Source organism: Manduca sexta, chromosome 24 (assembly GCF_014839805.1).
Source record: "Manduca sexta isolate Smith_Timp_Sample1 chromosome 24, JHU_Msex_v1.0, whole genome shotgun sequence".
Taxonomy (NCBI): domain Eukaryota; kingdom Metazoa; phylum Arthropoda; class Insecta; order Lepidoptera; family Sphingidae; genus Manduca; species Manduca sexta.
The window spans coordinates 5,090,508-5,105,351 of record NC_051138.1 but is presented as its reverse complement, the minus strand read 5'-3'; the positions used below and the strand labels follow the sequence as shown (position 1 = coordinate 5,105,351).

The following is a 14,844-nucleotide window of genomic DNA, read 5'->3' as shown; positions in this document are numbered from 1 at the left end:
TAAATTTGTACATCTTATACGGAACCTACCGCGCGCTAGTTCAACTTACACTTGCTCGTTTTTTTACTTTTAACAATACAGTCATTACTTAGTGTACATGAACTGTATCCTTCAGCTGTTTATGTTTAAAAAAGTACGTTGTAACATAATTTGCATAAAGTGTGGGTACGGATATTTCGTTTCTAAATTATAAATAATAAGATTACTTAAACATTGCTGTGTTCAGCGGCAAGATTTCGGTGACTAAACATGACTCCTGGGATTCAAACCTGTGTCATTTACCTTCGTCTCTCATATCTAATGAACAACAAACCTTTAGTCAAATCCCTCTAGTCCCGTGGGTATATGAATGTTCATAAAGAGTGGGTGGAATACATTTAGGTATGTGCTATTTTCCTTTATTTATCGTATTATACAGTATGTATTTTAATTGAGCGATCTATTTGAATATAGCAGTGCATGCTGAATCGAATACCAAATTATGCAAAAAATAATGATATAAAATGTCGAAAATTTTATAAAAGTCTCCCTACCTGTGTGTAATGATACTTGTGCTGGCCACTAGTTCGACCTATGTTATTGTACTTTTAAGTGTTAATCTGTTTCCCTTCATACTCCAAACATAGTAGGGACAAATTACATAGGTACCAAAATTCCTGAAAATTAGACTTATATTTGAGATTAGAATCAAACTCTAAAAATAGGTCCTTTTACCAATTTTACATACTGTATAATATCCGATGATTTCAAAACATTTTATCCCAGTTATTTACCCCTAAAATAATGTAAATAACGGAATTCTTTAATCTATTTTTTTTTAATACATGACGCTAGCGTCGTTCTGTGTTTTTGGGTCATTTGCAGCGAGAAAGTCATTTCACTCGGGCAAAGCCATGACTCACACCTAGTGGGTCATAAATTACATTCTCAAATGTAATTTACTACTACTACTAATAACACTCATGTTATTAGTCGCCTGCCTTACCCCTACGGGTATAAGGGTGAGCTTGTATTCTGTACTATATGTATCACAATAGCTAATAGAATGCTTTGCATGTTACACTTATGATATTGTTTATTTCCAACCAGTATCTGGCAGAGTATTGTTCTAACTTCGAAGTTCTCTACTTCAATGCCTTTAGTAGTGAAGTTATGACAGCGTACACCATCTAATACAATGATACTGTAGTAAGCTTATAGGTTAACATATTCAATGGAAATGTTAATGATCAAATCTAGTTTATAAATGTGAAGAATTCCATCGTTTTGCACACACACACAATATCACGCATTTATCCCTGAAGGGGTATGCAAAGGCGCAACCAAGGCACCCACTTTTCGCCAAGTGTATTTCGTCCCATGATGTGATAGGGGGCGAGCCTATCGCCATATCAGGCACAAATGCCAGACTCCGGGCCGATACTGAGCAGAAAATCCCAAATATCACTTTGCCCGACCCGGGATTCGAACTCAGGATCTCAGAGCGCTGTCGTACCGCGCATGCAGTACAACTACGCCACCGAGGCAGTCTCGTCCATCGTTTTGCGATAAATAAAAATTGATTTCCATCTTTATGTGTACCGGTATGTTATAATTATTACATCATTTTGAATAAAGATCAAGTTGTGGTTAGAGTCTTAACATCACTACCTACGTTACATTTAAAATGTGAATTGTATTTAGTATTAAATGCTTCTTGAAGGTCGTTTTTCCACAATCAGGTTTGGGATACCAAAAAGAGGATATTGAATATTCAATTAATTTAAGTGAAAGAAATCTTTGAGGCACGGCCATAGGGCACGCAGGCATTGTTTGTTGTATCCTTTGTAATATTTTTTACGTATGTTTCTCTTTTCCTTTTCTTAGTTTTAAATAAAACCTTTTTTTATTTATTTAATCGATCTCCGTACCTTTAAGTATACAGATATACTTATTCCCAACTCCAGATTTAGATATTTGTAGAATACAGACGAATAATTACGAAGATTAATGTGTAAACAGTTCATTATATTACTACCTATCATAGTCATATATATGCACGAATTATTTGCCGTGTTATTCAGCACATTATTTGCCAATAGTCTAAATGAGATATAATATCTTAGTAACGATTAGCCCAACATCAAATTAATAAGTCGCAATTAGTCGAAAAAACAAACAAATAAATAGATAATGAGCATTATAAACAAGCAAAAGTGAATATTTTAATCCAAGTGTGACCTCAATGCGCGTTTGTGGATTCTTTTTCCAAGCGAGACGAATCTCTTGAGCGGCCGAGTGTCTTGTTATTTTCGCACATGCACATGTATTTTGCATAAACATCCAGGTATAGCAGACTGTGGTAAGTGAAGAGCCCGTCGGCTTGTCTACTGCTAACAAGCGAAGCGTGGAATTCTAAAACGTCAATTGCTACGTTTAAACGAAACTAGGTGGATTTTCTATTACGGGCTAGTTTTTAAATAGATTAAAATTATACATAGAATATAATGTGATGTAACTAAATTGAATATTAATTTTATGGATGAAACATTTTCTTTAATTTTAGTAAGGTTATAATTTATTTCTCGAGTAACTTTTGTGAAAAAGTCCTTAATGCTTTATTTTACGGTTAATTTTTAATCATTTCATGGGACATAAAATTATTACACTGATAGCGAAGACTTAGATAGAAGCACGACTAGTGAATCCACGATTTCCTGAGATTTTATCTGTGCTATGATGTGGATAGGGAACGAGCTTATCGGGCACAAAAATAAAAATAAAATTATATTATATTAAATAGTATAAAATAATTTTCGATTCCTCGATGTCAATTCTAACATTGAACGTTGCATCTAACATTGAACGGGCAACGATTCATCCCTAGAATTAATTATATTATACAGATTAAACATGATTTTACAAGTATGATAATATATTTTGTAATTTTCACATTCAATATGAAACTATAAGTAATTAAAACATCATCAAAATGTCGCTGCAATGTAAAATATTCATTTGCTTTCACAAATAGATCGATTCATTAAATTTTGTCTGCAATTAATTACGATTCAAAAATACTAAATACGAGTATAACGTCATAAAATAGAAAGCTTTATTGAACAAGCGCGTGCAATTCGTTAGTAATATAAAGTGAATCATTATTAATTTTACAACTATATTTTTGCATCAATGGAATAAAGTCTATATTCTGCTCTCAATTATACTCTGCATAAAAGTACATGAAAATCCGTTTAGTACATTCGGAGATATGCGCTAACAAACAGAACATAGACAAAAAAAGAGAAGAATTGCTAATTTGTGTTCTATAAGGGACGCTTATTTAGGCACGTCCTTTCTTCTATAACTTTCGGTACACATATACCGAGTTTTACTGTTTTATTATATTTAAGGTAACGGAACACTGGATGGACCACAAAATTTTAAAATCATTACAAAAAGTGAAGGAATATCAATAAACATTACTGATTGAATACCAACATGTTGAAAATAAAAGCACCAGTAAAATCGTTATGTGTTTTACATGAAAAAGCATAAACATGGCTGGTGGGCCATGTGAGGCATCTAGGTGTTTAATATGGCCCGCAATATTTACGTAAGGATGTATACTAATGGTATTTAATATTACTTTCTTCTTATCACGTAAAATTAGACGGTTTTATATTTTAAAAAATAATAAACAAAATAAACGAAACAAATAAAAAAATCCCAGAGCCCTAAAAAAATATTCGGAACAAAAATAACTCATTGAATTAAAAAATATCTATATTATTTTTATTTCTAAATACTTTAATTTATGCAAATAATAACTCGGCTGCTGCTACTACGCACTACACCAATAATGACAGATATTTTCAAAATAAGAGTGCCTTTGGAAGTCCCAGATGCAATTTCGATTCAGTGACCGCCCTATGTTAAGTCATACTACCTTATAGGTTAACTATGTATTTTAATTGAATGTTAATTTAATAGCAATAGAGTTTCAATTCAACTAAATCATGTTATTTAAGGATTCTTCGTTCAGTTTTAATTGCTATCGTGCTGTCGTTTATTGTATAAATTAACTTTCGTTCATTGTATCTCCTTAATTCAATCACCAATTAATTAGTACCGTTTCAGATTGGATATTGATTAACCTCTGATCCGCGCACAATTAACTCATTAAACGTATTTTGGTTTCAAAACATTTCTAAAGCAGAGTTTAAGTTACTTTTTTATGAATTATGCCAAGATAGATAGGTGATCAAAGGAATTTGCGTGAGTATTGCTCAACCTGACAATATTTCCACATCATTGGATTTTATGTTTCTTAAAATTATTCTGTCCTAGTGACTTAGGCTTGATAGACCCGGCTTTGGAAAGAGAAAATTAGCAACTTCTTTTTTTATAACATGCATCAACCACCATATCTTGAAGGACATGTTATCAAAACCACATTTAGCTATATTAGGGCCTATGTAGTAGGGGGCAGGCCTATTGCCATTTATCAGTCGTAACACAAGACTGAAAATACAAAAATAAACATCATAATAGCATTGAGGAAATAAAATTGTAAAAGAAAACCCAGGAATTGAATTATCCGAGCAGCTGTTGCGATTAGTTCGCGCAAAGGGACTAATTTGTGAAGCTGATGGCCAATTTACTCCAGTAAGATCGATTGAAAATAGAAAAAACCGCTACAGCGATAATAAAGAAACAAAGGGTAATAAAGGATAACATTGTTCGATGAAGAAATAGATCATTTCTTGATTATTTACACGAAATCTATTTTTGTTGAGTTCACAATCTTTACGGAGTAATATTGCTAGTAAAATATTTACATAGGAAAATATTGTTCTGCGTACATATTAAACTCACTTTTATTTGAGATAGAAAATATCAACCTTGAATATTTTGAAAGAATATACCAAATTAGGTGTAAATAATGCTGTGAATATATTTTCCTTAATTTTATTAGAACAAATATCACTATATATTTAATCTAAATTATTTTCTAGAGATTAATCAAGTCCATTCAAAGACAACTCCCAAAGCGTATCCTGAATCAATATCTGGTAATTAAAGGTAATTCTGTCTCTGTCACATCTCTGGCGTAGAGCTTAGTCAGCTTTGCATCTGTTGGGCTTGGTTTACTTGCAGTCCAATACACGGTACTTATTGCTGAGTTGAAGGTAAGCCAGCTAGTAATACTGGCAAAGTTTAGTATTATTTCTCTAATAATAAATTAAAACGCATCGAGAGGTATTCTTATTTTTGACTGGATATTAATATTAAAAACTGTTATAGTTTGTAAAAAGTATATTTAAAAAAAGTACACAGTGGGATTTTATAGTTTGTCTTTATAAACAATTAGTAATAAATAGTTGCCACGATAAATCAAAAGAAATAATATTAAAATGTCTGTTTGTGATTATGGAATAATAAGGAAAAATATTTGTCTGTTTGTTTGTATAGAGGCCGTAGTAAAAACACCTTTCTATAATCGTTAACGGTAATAGGAAACAAATTTATGTTTGGCAGCGATAACGCGTGTTTGCCTGCGAGAAAAGTGACAATTCCTACCGACATGTTATTGTTCGGATATGTCATTACCATATTTTTTTTTCTTTTTTATTAGTGTTTATGATTAAAGAAATGCGTCTTTGCTAAGGTCCTAACTAATTTTCGAAATAATTAAATTGGTTTTGATAACATTGACAAGTGGGGTACATTATATGTAGAACTATTATTACTACAATTTTGTAGTATTAATTCACAAATCATATTCTTAAACCGTTAGCTTCTTTATAAAGGTAATTTATTTAGCAGTAAATAAAAGTGCGTAAAAATAAGTCTAAACGTAACAATGAAATTTTATCATCCATAGAATAATATAACCTTAAGATGGTTCCATACTTCGCTTATATTATGAATGTATTGTTAGAGTATAATTAGAAGGAATAGCTTTTAAGGTAAGGAGGTCTTGAGTGGCCACCATACACTTGAAAACGGAGTGGAGGACGACCATTCAACAGGCAAGCCTGTATATACAATAGGGTTGATTTTGGTATCATACTTGATCTTAACTGAACAGTATTGTGCGGAAACTGTTCAAAGTACTGATAGTAAACTACCAAAAATGTTTTGTATTTTTAAATAATATTTATCGCGTTTTATTACTTAAATAGGGTATAAAATGTGTCTTCCTTCCGTTAGAATTCAAATAATTATGCTCCAATGAAATGTGTTTGGTGACAAGAATTCTGAGTATTTTATATAGTTTGGAATTAACTTCATTTCGACTTGTTTGTGGGTTGAATCATTTTTTCACAAGGCGGTCGGAGTGACCTTTGGCTTTTATACCTTTTTACAGATTAGCATAGCGTTTAGCCGAGTAGCGAGTAGGAACACCTTCATTCGAGTAATTTACTAATTGGTTTGGTTGAATCAAGCCAATTGTTTCATTTTAGCTTTAGTTTCGGTTCGGGTCGTTGTTTTCGAGAGTAGTTCAGGACCTACCTCATTTGTATTTAGGTGTAGAAGGTTAGCCTTTAAGTGACAGTGTATGAGTAATTCGGTTTATTATCTTGTTAATTGGCATCACTTTTAGATGAGGTAAAATGAGACCCAGTTCAAAGCTAATGAGAACCAAGTTCTTCAATGTGGTTCTTGGCGTTTTGGTGGTCAGGGTAAGAATTATTTCTAGGCTGTAGGCTTGTCTACTTTGTCTAAATCTTGACACAACCATATTTACGCCCTTATTATCTGGGGTTTTCATAATATGTTTTTTATTTTTACCCACTATGACATTTGATTTAATATCCACATTCCCTATCGACATCTAAAACAAATTTGTTTCATAAATCTACATATGAATATATTTTTTATATTTTCAAAACAACCGCGTTTTCTGACGCAAGAATTTATTGGCATGTTTACGCACCCACATCTTCTGGTCCACAAAACCTACCTTAATAGGTACTGTGGATAGAACGAGGTCAGTTTTAATGTGACCAAACACACCCTATACAAATGTTTGAAGTACGACTTTATGTGTTTCCTCGAAAACTGAAACAAGTGTGTTGTGTAGCACAATAGTGTGGTGCAAGTATTATTATTTTTTAACGTTGAGTAAGGTAAAGGAATCTTTGAAGACATATCTAAATTAAAATTTTCATATAATCGTATTATACAAAAATATAAATATAAACGTTTAACTATATTGCAACATATATATTATAAAATTGAATAGTAAAAGTCCTAAAAAATCGTTATAGGCTTTATATTACATCACAAAAAATACCAAAAACATGGATGGTGGGCCTTGTTGATAGTTCTAACAATATAGCTAAAAGATATTTTTCTGGTGTTTCTTAGTTTTTTTATGGATTTCAAAGAATATCGATATAATTATTTGAATATTATTTGTATATGAAGTGCTAAATAAATATATTATAAAAAAATGTAACAGAAGAATCATTCGTATTTTCAAATTACTGGCAGATTTATTCAAATAATTACATCAGGTTAGGTTTTATAATTCTCTTACGGCCAATTACAACAAATTGGAATTGGAATAATTGTCTTTGGTACTTACTACTTACCTACTTCAAGAGTAGGTATTGGAGTTAGAGTCATGGAGTTGTATTTACTACGCCATCATTAGTGATGCATATATATACCACATGGTATTCGAAAAAACTACATAATAATATTTTTTATTTTCTCTTTTCGTGTATAATACTCTTTGCTCAAGTTTCTAAAGTTATGTACCCAGAAAATCTGGAACACGTTTTTCTTCAATGAGATTGAAGGAATATTTACGTAGTAACACTACTCACTGTACATAGTTAATGGATACAAAACTGTAGAGGAGGATATCATCAATCAAGGCATCAATAAAGGCGTGTACTATTTGTTATTGCGTAAGTTTTCTATCAGAATACGTCTTACTTTTACTAATTATCTAATGCCTTCAAAATGCGTTAAAATGAAAAATATATTCCACTTTTGAAAAATAATGGATGGGTATTTCATATCGCGCTATTGTTTATGTTTTGCTGGTGGTAGGATATATTTTACATCCGCCCGGATAGCGACCACCGTACACAAAATGGTAAAACCCGCCACAGTGGCCCACGTAAGTGTGTCACGTTTCGGGACCAGCCGGTGTATATCCGGTTCCAACAGACCGGCAAAATTGCGTCGACTGTCAAGAGGTAATCATCTCTCGTCAGTCGACATTCTATTGGACCCCACTACACTTACCGTCACTTTGCCTTGCCCGTATAAAAAAGAACATTAATATCCTACAGAAATGATTACTGTATAAACAACAATATACAACCCACGCGTATTCCAATATTACGCATAAGTTTCTGTGTATCAAAGGAGTTCCTACCAAGTTCTTACGGTTACTAATTTACTTTGTTTATCAAATAAGACGATCATAATTATAATATTTACCATTCCCTATCAAATTTAGTCTTGATTGCGTCAATATTGTCACGCAAGTTGCTCGGGTTTGATTAGTATTTGCTTGTAAATTAATTTCGATAGGTTTCCATTTTACTCTTGTTTGTATAACCATCACAATTGCGTATTAAATAGTAATTGTGTTCTGTTGAAAAATGGTATTGTTTGTTTGTGTTTTGTGGCTTATTGTATGAGGTTTTGTTATACGATTTATATGTGAACCATTTTGTTCAATAGCTCTAGAATTTCTATGCATTTGATTTTTCAGTTCGGTTTCTCTTTGAGTGGGTGGTAAGTATATGATTATTATTCTACTAGCTTTTACTCGCGCCTTCGCCCGCATGAACGAGTTTTCCGGGATAAAAATCCCGCTATATATTTTCCTGGGATAAAAAGTAGCCTGTAACCTGTTCAGTGTCTTAAAGTATTTCTATACCAAATGTCATAAAAATCCGTTCAGTCGATTTTGTGAAAATCGATAACATACAAACAGACAGAAAAGGGGACTTTGTTTTATAATATGTATAGATAGTCGTTTTACATGATTCAATTTTTTTATTTGCGAGAGGTCAATAGTTTTAATCACAGTATTTTGGCAAGTTAAACGTTTATACGCGTGTTTAAATTCTATGCATAGGTGATGCATAGAATTTAATATCGGCAGTTCAAGCCACGTCTTCTATCAATCGTGATTGTTACGTACTAGGCAAGCAGACATCAAGTGAAGGTTTCAGGAACATGTGTAAAGAGAATAATTCTTTTTTTCTATACGAATGCGTCACAGTGACCCCACTGTACCTGATGGTAAGTGGAGTGGGGTCTAATAGAATGTCGATTGACGAGAGCCACCACTATGCCGGCCTGTTGGAACTTGGAACCAGATAAGACAAGCTGATCCTGTGGTCGCTATCCCGGCCGACATAAAATATTCCACCGATTTCGAAAAACCCGTATTGACTTCAATAACTTTCAAGTCACAGAACACCCATAAATACAGATCGTAAGATTTTATACGCGTTTTTTCTTCAAATAATATTTTTACATTAATAGCTGATCTCCTTGCGATCTTCACAAATCCCGTATAGAAATGACTAATGCGTATTCCGTGCAAATGTATGGACAGTTAAAATTTATTCAGCACGAGTTTCACCTCCAATTTAGTGGGCAATAAAACGAAACAAAGTGAAGTGAATTTCCTACTAGTTATTCCATTTTCCGAAGATATATTGGTGGTACGCCAGCTGCGCCTTTAAAAAATGCGCCGGGCCGAGTCGTTTATGTAAAATTATTTGCTCAGTAATTAGGAACGATAACTACATATTCACGAGGATTCAATTTAAATTACTACTATAGTACTTATAAGTACTCTGATTTATTGCAAGTGGTGTAAGCTATATCAAAATATTTTTGTAATATCAATCCTGTATTTAAGAGGTATTACGAGCATTCAAGAAAGTAATCATTGTCGCTTTAAGATTTTACAAACAATCGTTTCAATTGACTAATCCGTCCATGGTTGAGAATTGAAAGTTAATGTATTTGGTTGTATCAATATTATTTTCTACCTAATATTAAAATATGTTATGTAAATTGTCGAAGTTATAGAACTGCATTTATCTCAATTTTAATGCACAGTCCTGGAACATTAATAACTAACTGTAATGCTGCAGCTGTGTTAACTTTAAAAGCCAGTGTTTCTATAATAATTTGCAAGTAAAGTCCAAACTGCGCCACTCCCTTGTCGCAAATGCTATTGTTGCATTTTACATAAATAGAAATGGTTTTGAGCCTTAGCAACGAATTTATAAAAATCATTTTTGAATTATAACAAAAATGGCGATTGACCAAATAATTTTCCTGTTAAATGGAATTAGATAACAAATAGAAATTCATTTTAAAAATTCAGGTATTCAAGCGTGACTAGTTAACAAACATCCAAATAAAACGAACTCATTCTTTATTTAAAATATTCTTTCATTTAAAATAAGTGTAATAATAATTTATTTGTATTTAAAAAATAACTATGGCAAATAAACGGAATAATCCTTACGATGTATTTAAAAACCGGAGATGGATTTTAAATGGCGGCTATTTAAAATAGTTATGGTAACTCTCTCGCAGACTCGGTAGAATGGTATTTCTCTTTTAAAATGTTGTGCATTTAAACCTATCATTACTGTTATATTTTATTGGAGCTATGTATAATGTAACAACTATTGGTTGTCCTAGTTATAAATAAATAAATAAATAAGCCATTAATAATGATAACATTGGTTAAATTCTGTTGCTTACAAACTAAATGCTACTAAAGAATAAAGGTAAACCTAGAACCTATATAACAGCATAAGACGACAAGCACTTGTCTCTCCGTAATTGCCGTATAAAATTAAAAGATAGTGGACACCACTGGGATAAAGTGAGGTGGAAAACTTAATTTTTCCAATACTTACTATTATAGCTTATTGGTATTAGTTTCATTCTACGAGTGGCTACCATTAATAACAAGGACTGCCTTTAAGTCTTATTAGGTGTAGTGACGTCACTATGTCTGAGATCGTGACGTACTAAAAAGTCAGAAAATGTTAGACGTTAACGACTTTTTTTTTATTTTCATGGCAATTATAAAATTTTTATTATTTTTTTATATTAGGGACAAAAAACGGTAACATGCTAAAAACTATATAAACTAACCTTAGACACAAACTATATAACACAAACCATTGTCTGCGTATGAACATATGTATATGTAGGTAGACTTGAAAATATTTATGAAGTAAACTAACTATTTAGGATTATTTGATAATTTAGAGAGCTTGCGAATTGTAATTTTTAAATTTTATATAAAAAACTTATAACGTACTAATCACTACTACCATAGAGTAGTTAATCACGTACTCTTAAGTGCCAGTTCTGTAATCCAAAATCTATTCAAGTAGGTGTTGTTTTCTGCCTCATTAGATTACTACACTGTTGGCTTGTATGTTTATAAATACTAATTATTGTATTAAACAAGATAATCCACGTTCGCCGTAGGAAGTAACATCCATTAATGTCGACGTGTTAAATATTATTACCCGCGCCATTACATCGAAACTTGAGTTTGAGATCTCGTGAACAAGGTAACGTATGCCATCATTAAAATCTGACTCCATACATCGTTGAGCTCATACATTTTTCGTGTTATTATATTAAATGTTTTGTAAATGTTGTTAAAATTCTAGTAAAGTGAAGAACTTTGTAAGTTTTTTGTAAGGAGGATCAAAGCGTTCTCGTGGTAGAAGATATCTCTTGCCATGGGCTATGATAGCAGCAGCTATAGTGAACGCTCTTAGAGAAAGGTCTACTTATTCAGTTAGGCTGGACGCCATCGCTACGAGACGGTTGACATTTTTTGAGCCCTAGATAAACTCAAAAACGAAAAAACATGGCCCTTCCCAAAAGGAAGAGTTCTTACGGTTCCTGTCCCTAATACGACGAAGAAGGCAATGATTTTGATTGTTATGCTGATTTACGGTGTAATAATAAAGTTGCAAAGGGAAGGTAATTTTTTTTTAATTCTTAGTGAAACCAGAAACGAATGAGTAAAATTCTTCTTTCTTACTTAGGACACCTGTCTCTAAGGCGCTGAAGAGTCCCATCGCGTAGTCTCGGTTATCATGCCGGTTACAATGTATCTAGTAGAAACTCAGCCGAGCATTCGTCCGATGTTTAACATTTTTCCGAGCGGCTTAACGTGTGTCGCAACGGGTGACCCCGACATAATGTTCAGTCGCCCTTGTGTCTGGGCGGCAGTGATAATTATTTTTACCGCGAAAACAATAAAATAGACAATAAGATTGTACTTACCCTCACTGGGTACATTCGCATGTGAGAGACCTACAAATAAATAACAATAATTAGTAAAGAAACATGATAAAATAAGAAAAAATATAGTTGGTATTCCGTTTTACATTTGTTGATGTTTTTTTTGTGTATTGAACCCTGCACTCAACGCCAGGAAACCTGTGAATGGGATACTGGAATCCCCCAGTTTAGTGACTGCAGGGCTCTGGGGGAAAGCTAGGAGGGGATATCTGGGGAAGGAAAAGGAACCTTTTAAGGATGGGAGCAGGGAAGAAGGCCAGGAAATGTTTACGAGCCACATAGGCCTCAATGAGATTTGGCAATCATGAAGTATACACACTTAACTGTGTACTAGGGCCTCGACAAATGTTCCCCTGTGCATGGGCGTGCATTCGGTGTGGAGATCAAGCGCATGTAAGAATTGCCTCTGGGGGGATATTTGTTGAAATTGGAATCGATTAGAATATAATCGATTTATGAGAATTTATGGAATACAGACGCATACGATTATTACAGTGGAGCTGTTCTATTGTTCTTAGTAGTAATATAATTTAAATTCAGCCCGAGAAATCCGGATGAAGAATGCACTTATTAAAAAGCAAAACGTTTAATTGCTGTTGAAGTTATTTGTAAATTCTGCAGATAATATTAAATTATGGAAACTATACAATCATACAATCAAATAATCCAAAATATATTATATGCAGTATTGAGTCACCTCTGCTTTTACGTCTTTAAAAATGTAGTTTCTTTCAATTAAATAAATAAATAAATAAAATTGTATGTGGACAAGGCCATGATCAAAAGCTAGTAACATTTTCATTCATTCATAAATTTAGAATTCAATGTTTAGAGCTCATTGCTCGATTGATTTGAAGTCCAATTATTCGATATTCAATGGATTTTCTCTGAATATTGTAAGTATTCAGAATTAGCCTTTGTATTGGACTTGTGTGAGTTTATAGACTAAATGTAGAAGGTTCGTATTGACTCATTCATCTTAAATATATATCAGGTAAGAGCAAAGCCATGGCTGTAATATTTGATGTTAGTTCCAGTTTATTCAATATTTTACATTCTTATGGCCCTCTCCGAGGAAACAGCGTTGAGCTGTTCGTGGGCTTATACTTGCCACGAGTTACGGCGATATGTAAAGATTTCCGAGTGATTTCTCTAAAAAATCTATTTTAGGTCTTTTTGTCAATTTTGTACTACCAAAATATTGATTGTTAAATCGTCTACCTAATACAATAGCCTATATATTTTCATTATGTAATAATCAAACAATATCCACGTTATAAAAAAAATAAACAACATAATTATAAGTAACATTGCAGAAACATATTCAATTATTTGTTCTATATGTATTATAAATTTCGAATAAATAGCTTCCTAATTTATGATTAGCGCGCTGATTTGTTGAGGGTATCGCGTTAAGACAACAGGGAAATTTTGATATAAAAGTACTCTCTAGAGTTAAATCCGGTTATAACGACAATGAAGGAATGACACATATCAAGACTCTTTGTCCAATAGTAGGTAAACAACTACATTATTTATTTTTCTCGGTAATAAAAAAAAAATATTTTGCTTACAATAAAATTAAATTCTCAAATTTCATATACCACGAATAATAATAGATAGTATTATTAATACGTTTATCATAATTATCATAATATAATTCGTCGTCGTCGGTTGATTGTTATAATACATTATCGAAGATGTATCACATAGTAGACTGTATCCATTCATTCATTCGCTCCTGCGCTCTTTCATCATCTGTCTTGTATTGTCCCTGCATTGGAAATGGGTTTTTGACAAATCCGTCTAGAAATCTGTAGAGGAACCCTGTGTTCAGCAATAAACTCTACAAAGTTAACGATGATACATTCCGTTCATTTGTCAAAATCAGTACAACTAATGCTGTCCGATGTCTGACGTACGTAGCCAGTGAGATTAATTGTACTTTCTTTCTGAAGTTAGGGAAAAGGCACTCAGCTAAGTGTATAATACTGGAAGTGGGGGAGTCATAGTGTTAATATTTGTATAGGTATGAATAGGCGGATTCCAACGAGGTAGTACTATTCACAATGAAAACATTTTATATTATCAAATTATTGCGATTCCTGAGAGGGTTGTACTCTCTTAAAAAATAAAAAAAACATTATTTTCCAAATAAATAAATTCACTGCTCTAAACTAAATAGAAACTTAAACGCATTTTTAGTATCGTAACTGTTCCATACCTTTGAACTGATTTTGAAAAGAGCAACACTAGGAAAACACTTTGTTTTCCGAATTGGTGGTAGGGTAAAAATTTGATAACATTTTACAGATTTAAATAAATGTATTATTTAAATTATTATTTCACAGAAAACCGCTGTAAAGTGGCAATTTGTTGTAACGTTACGCATAGCTCAAGCAATCCACTTCTCTCAATCCAATCTTACCTATAACAAGCAAATGTGAGTGGTATTAAGTATTAACACTTACTTACATAATTTTTGATATCACATAAAATTTATTGAGTATTTTTTCATCCGTCGCT

At 32.6% G+C, this 14,844-nt stretch overlaps 1 protein-coding gene across 1 annotated transcript in view; it reads right to left on the bottom strand.

Moving 5' to 3' along the window:
* Nucleotides 1-14,844, bottom strand: part of LOC115448844 (hemicentin-1) — a 144,642-nt gene that overhangs the window by 59,905 nt on the left and 69,893 nt on the right. The window contains exon 2 of the mRNA XM_037442340.1: nucleotides 12,301-12,330. Within this exon, the coding sequence (XP_037298237.1) occupies nucleotides 12,301-12,330 (30 nt within the window). The remainder of the gene's footprint in view (nucleotides 1-12,300; nucleotides 12,331-14,844) is intronic.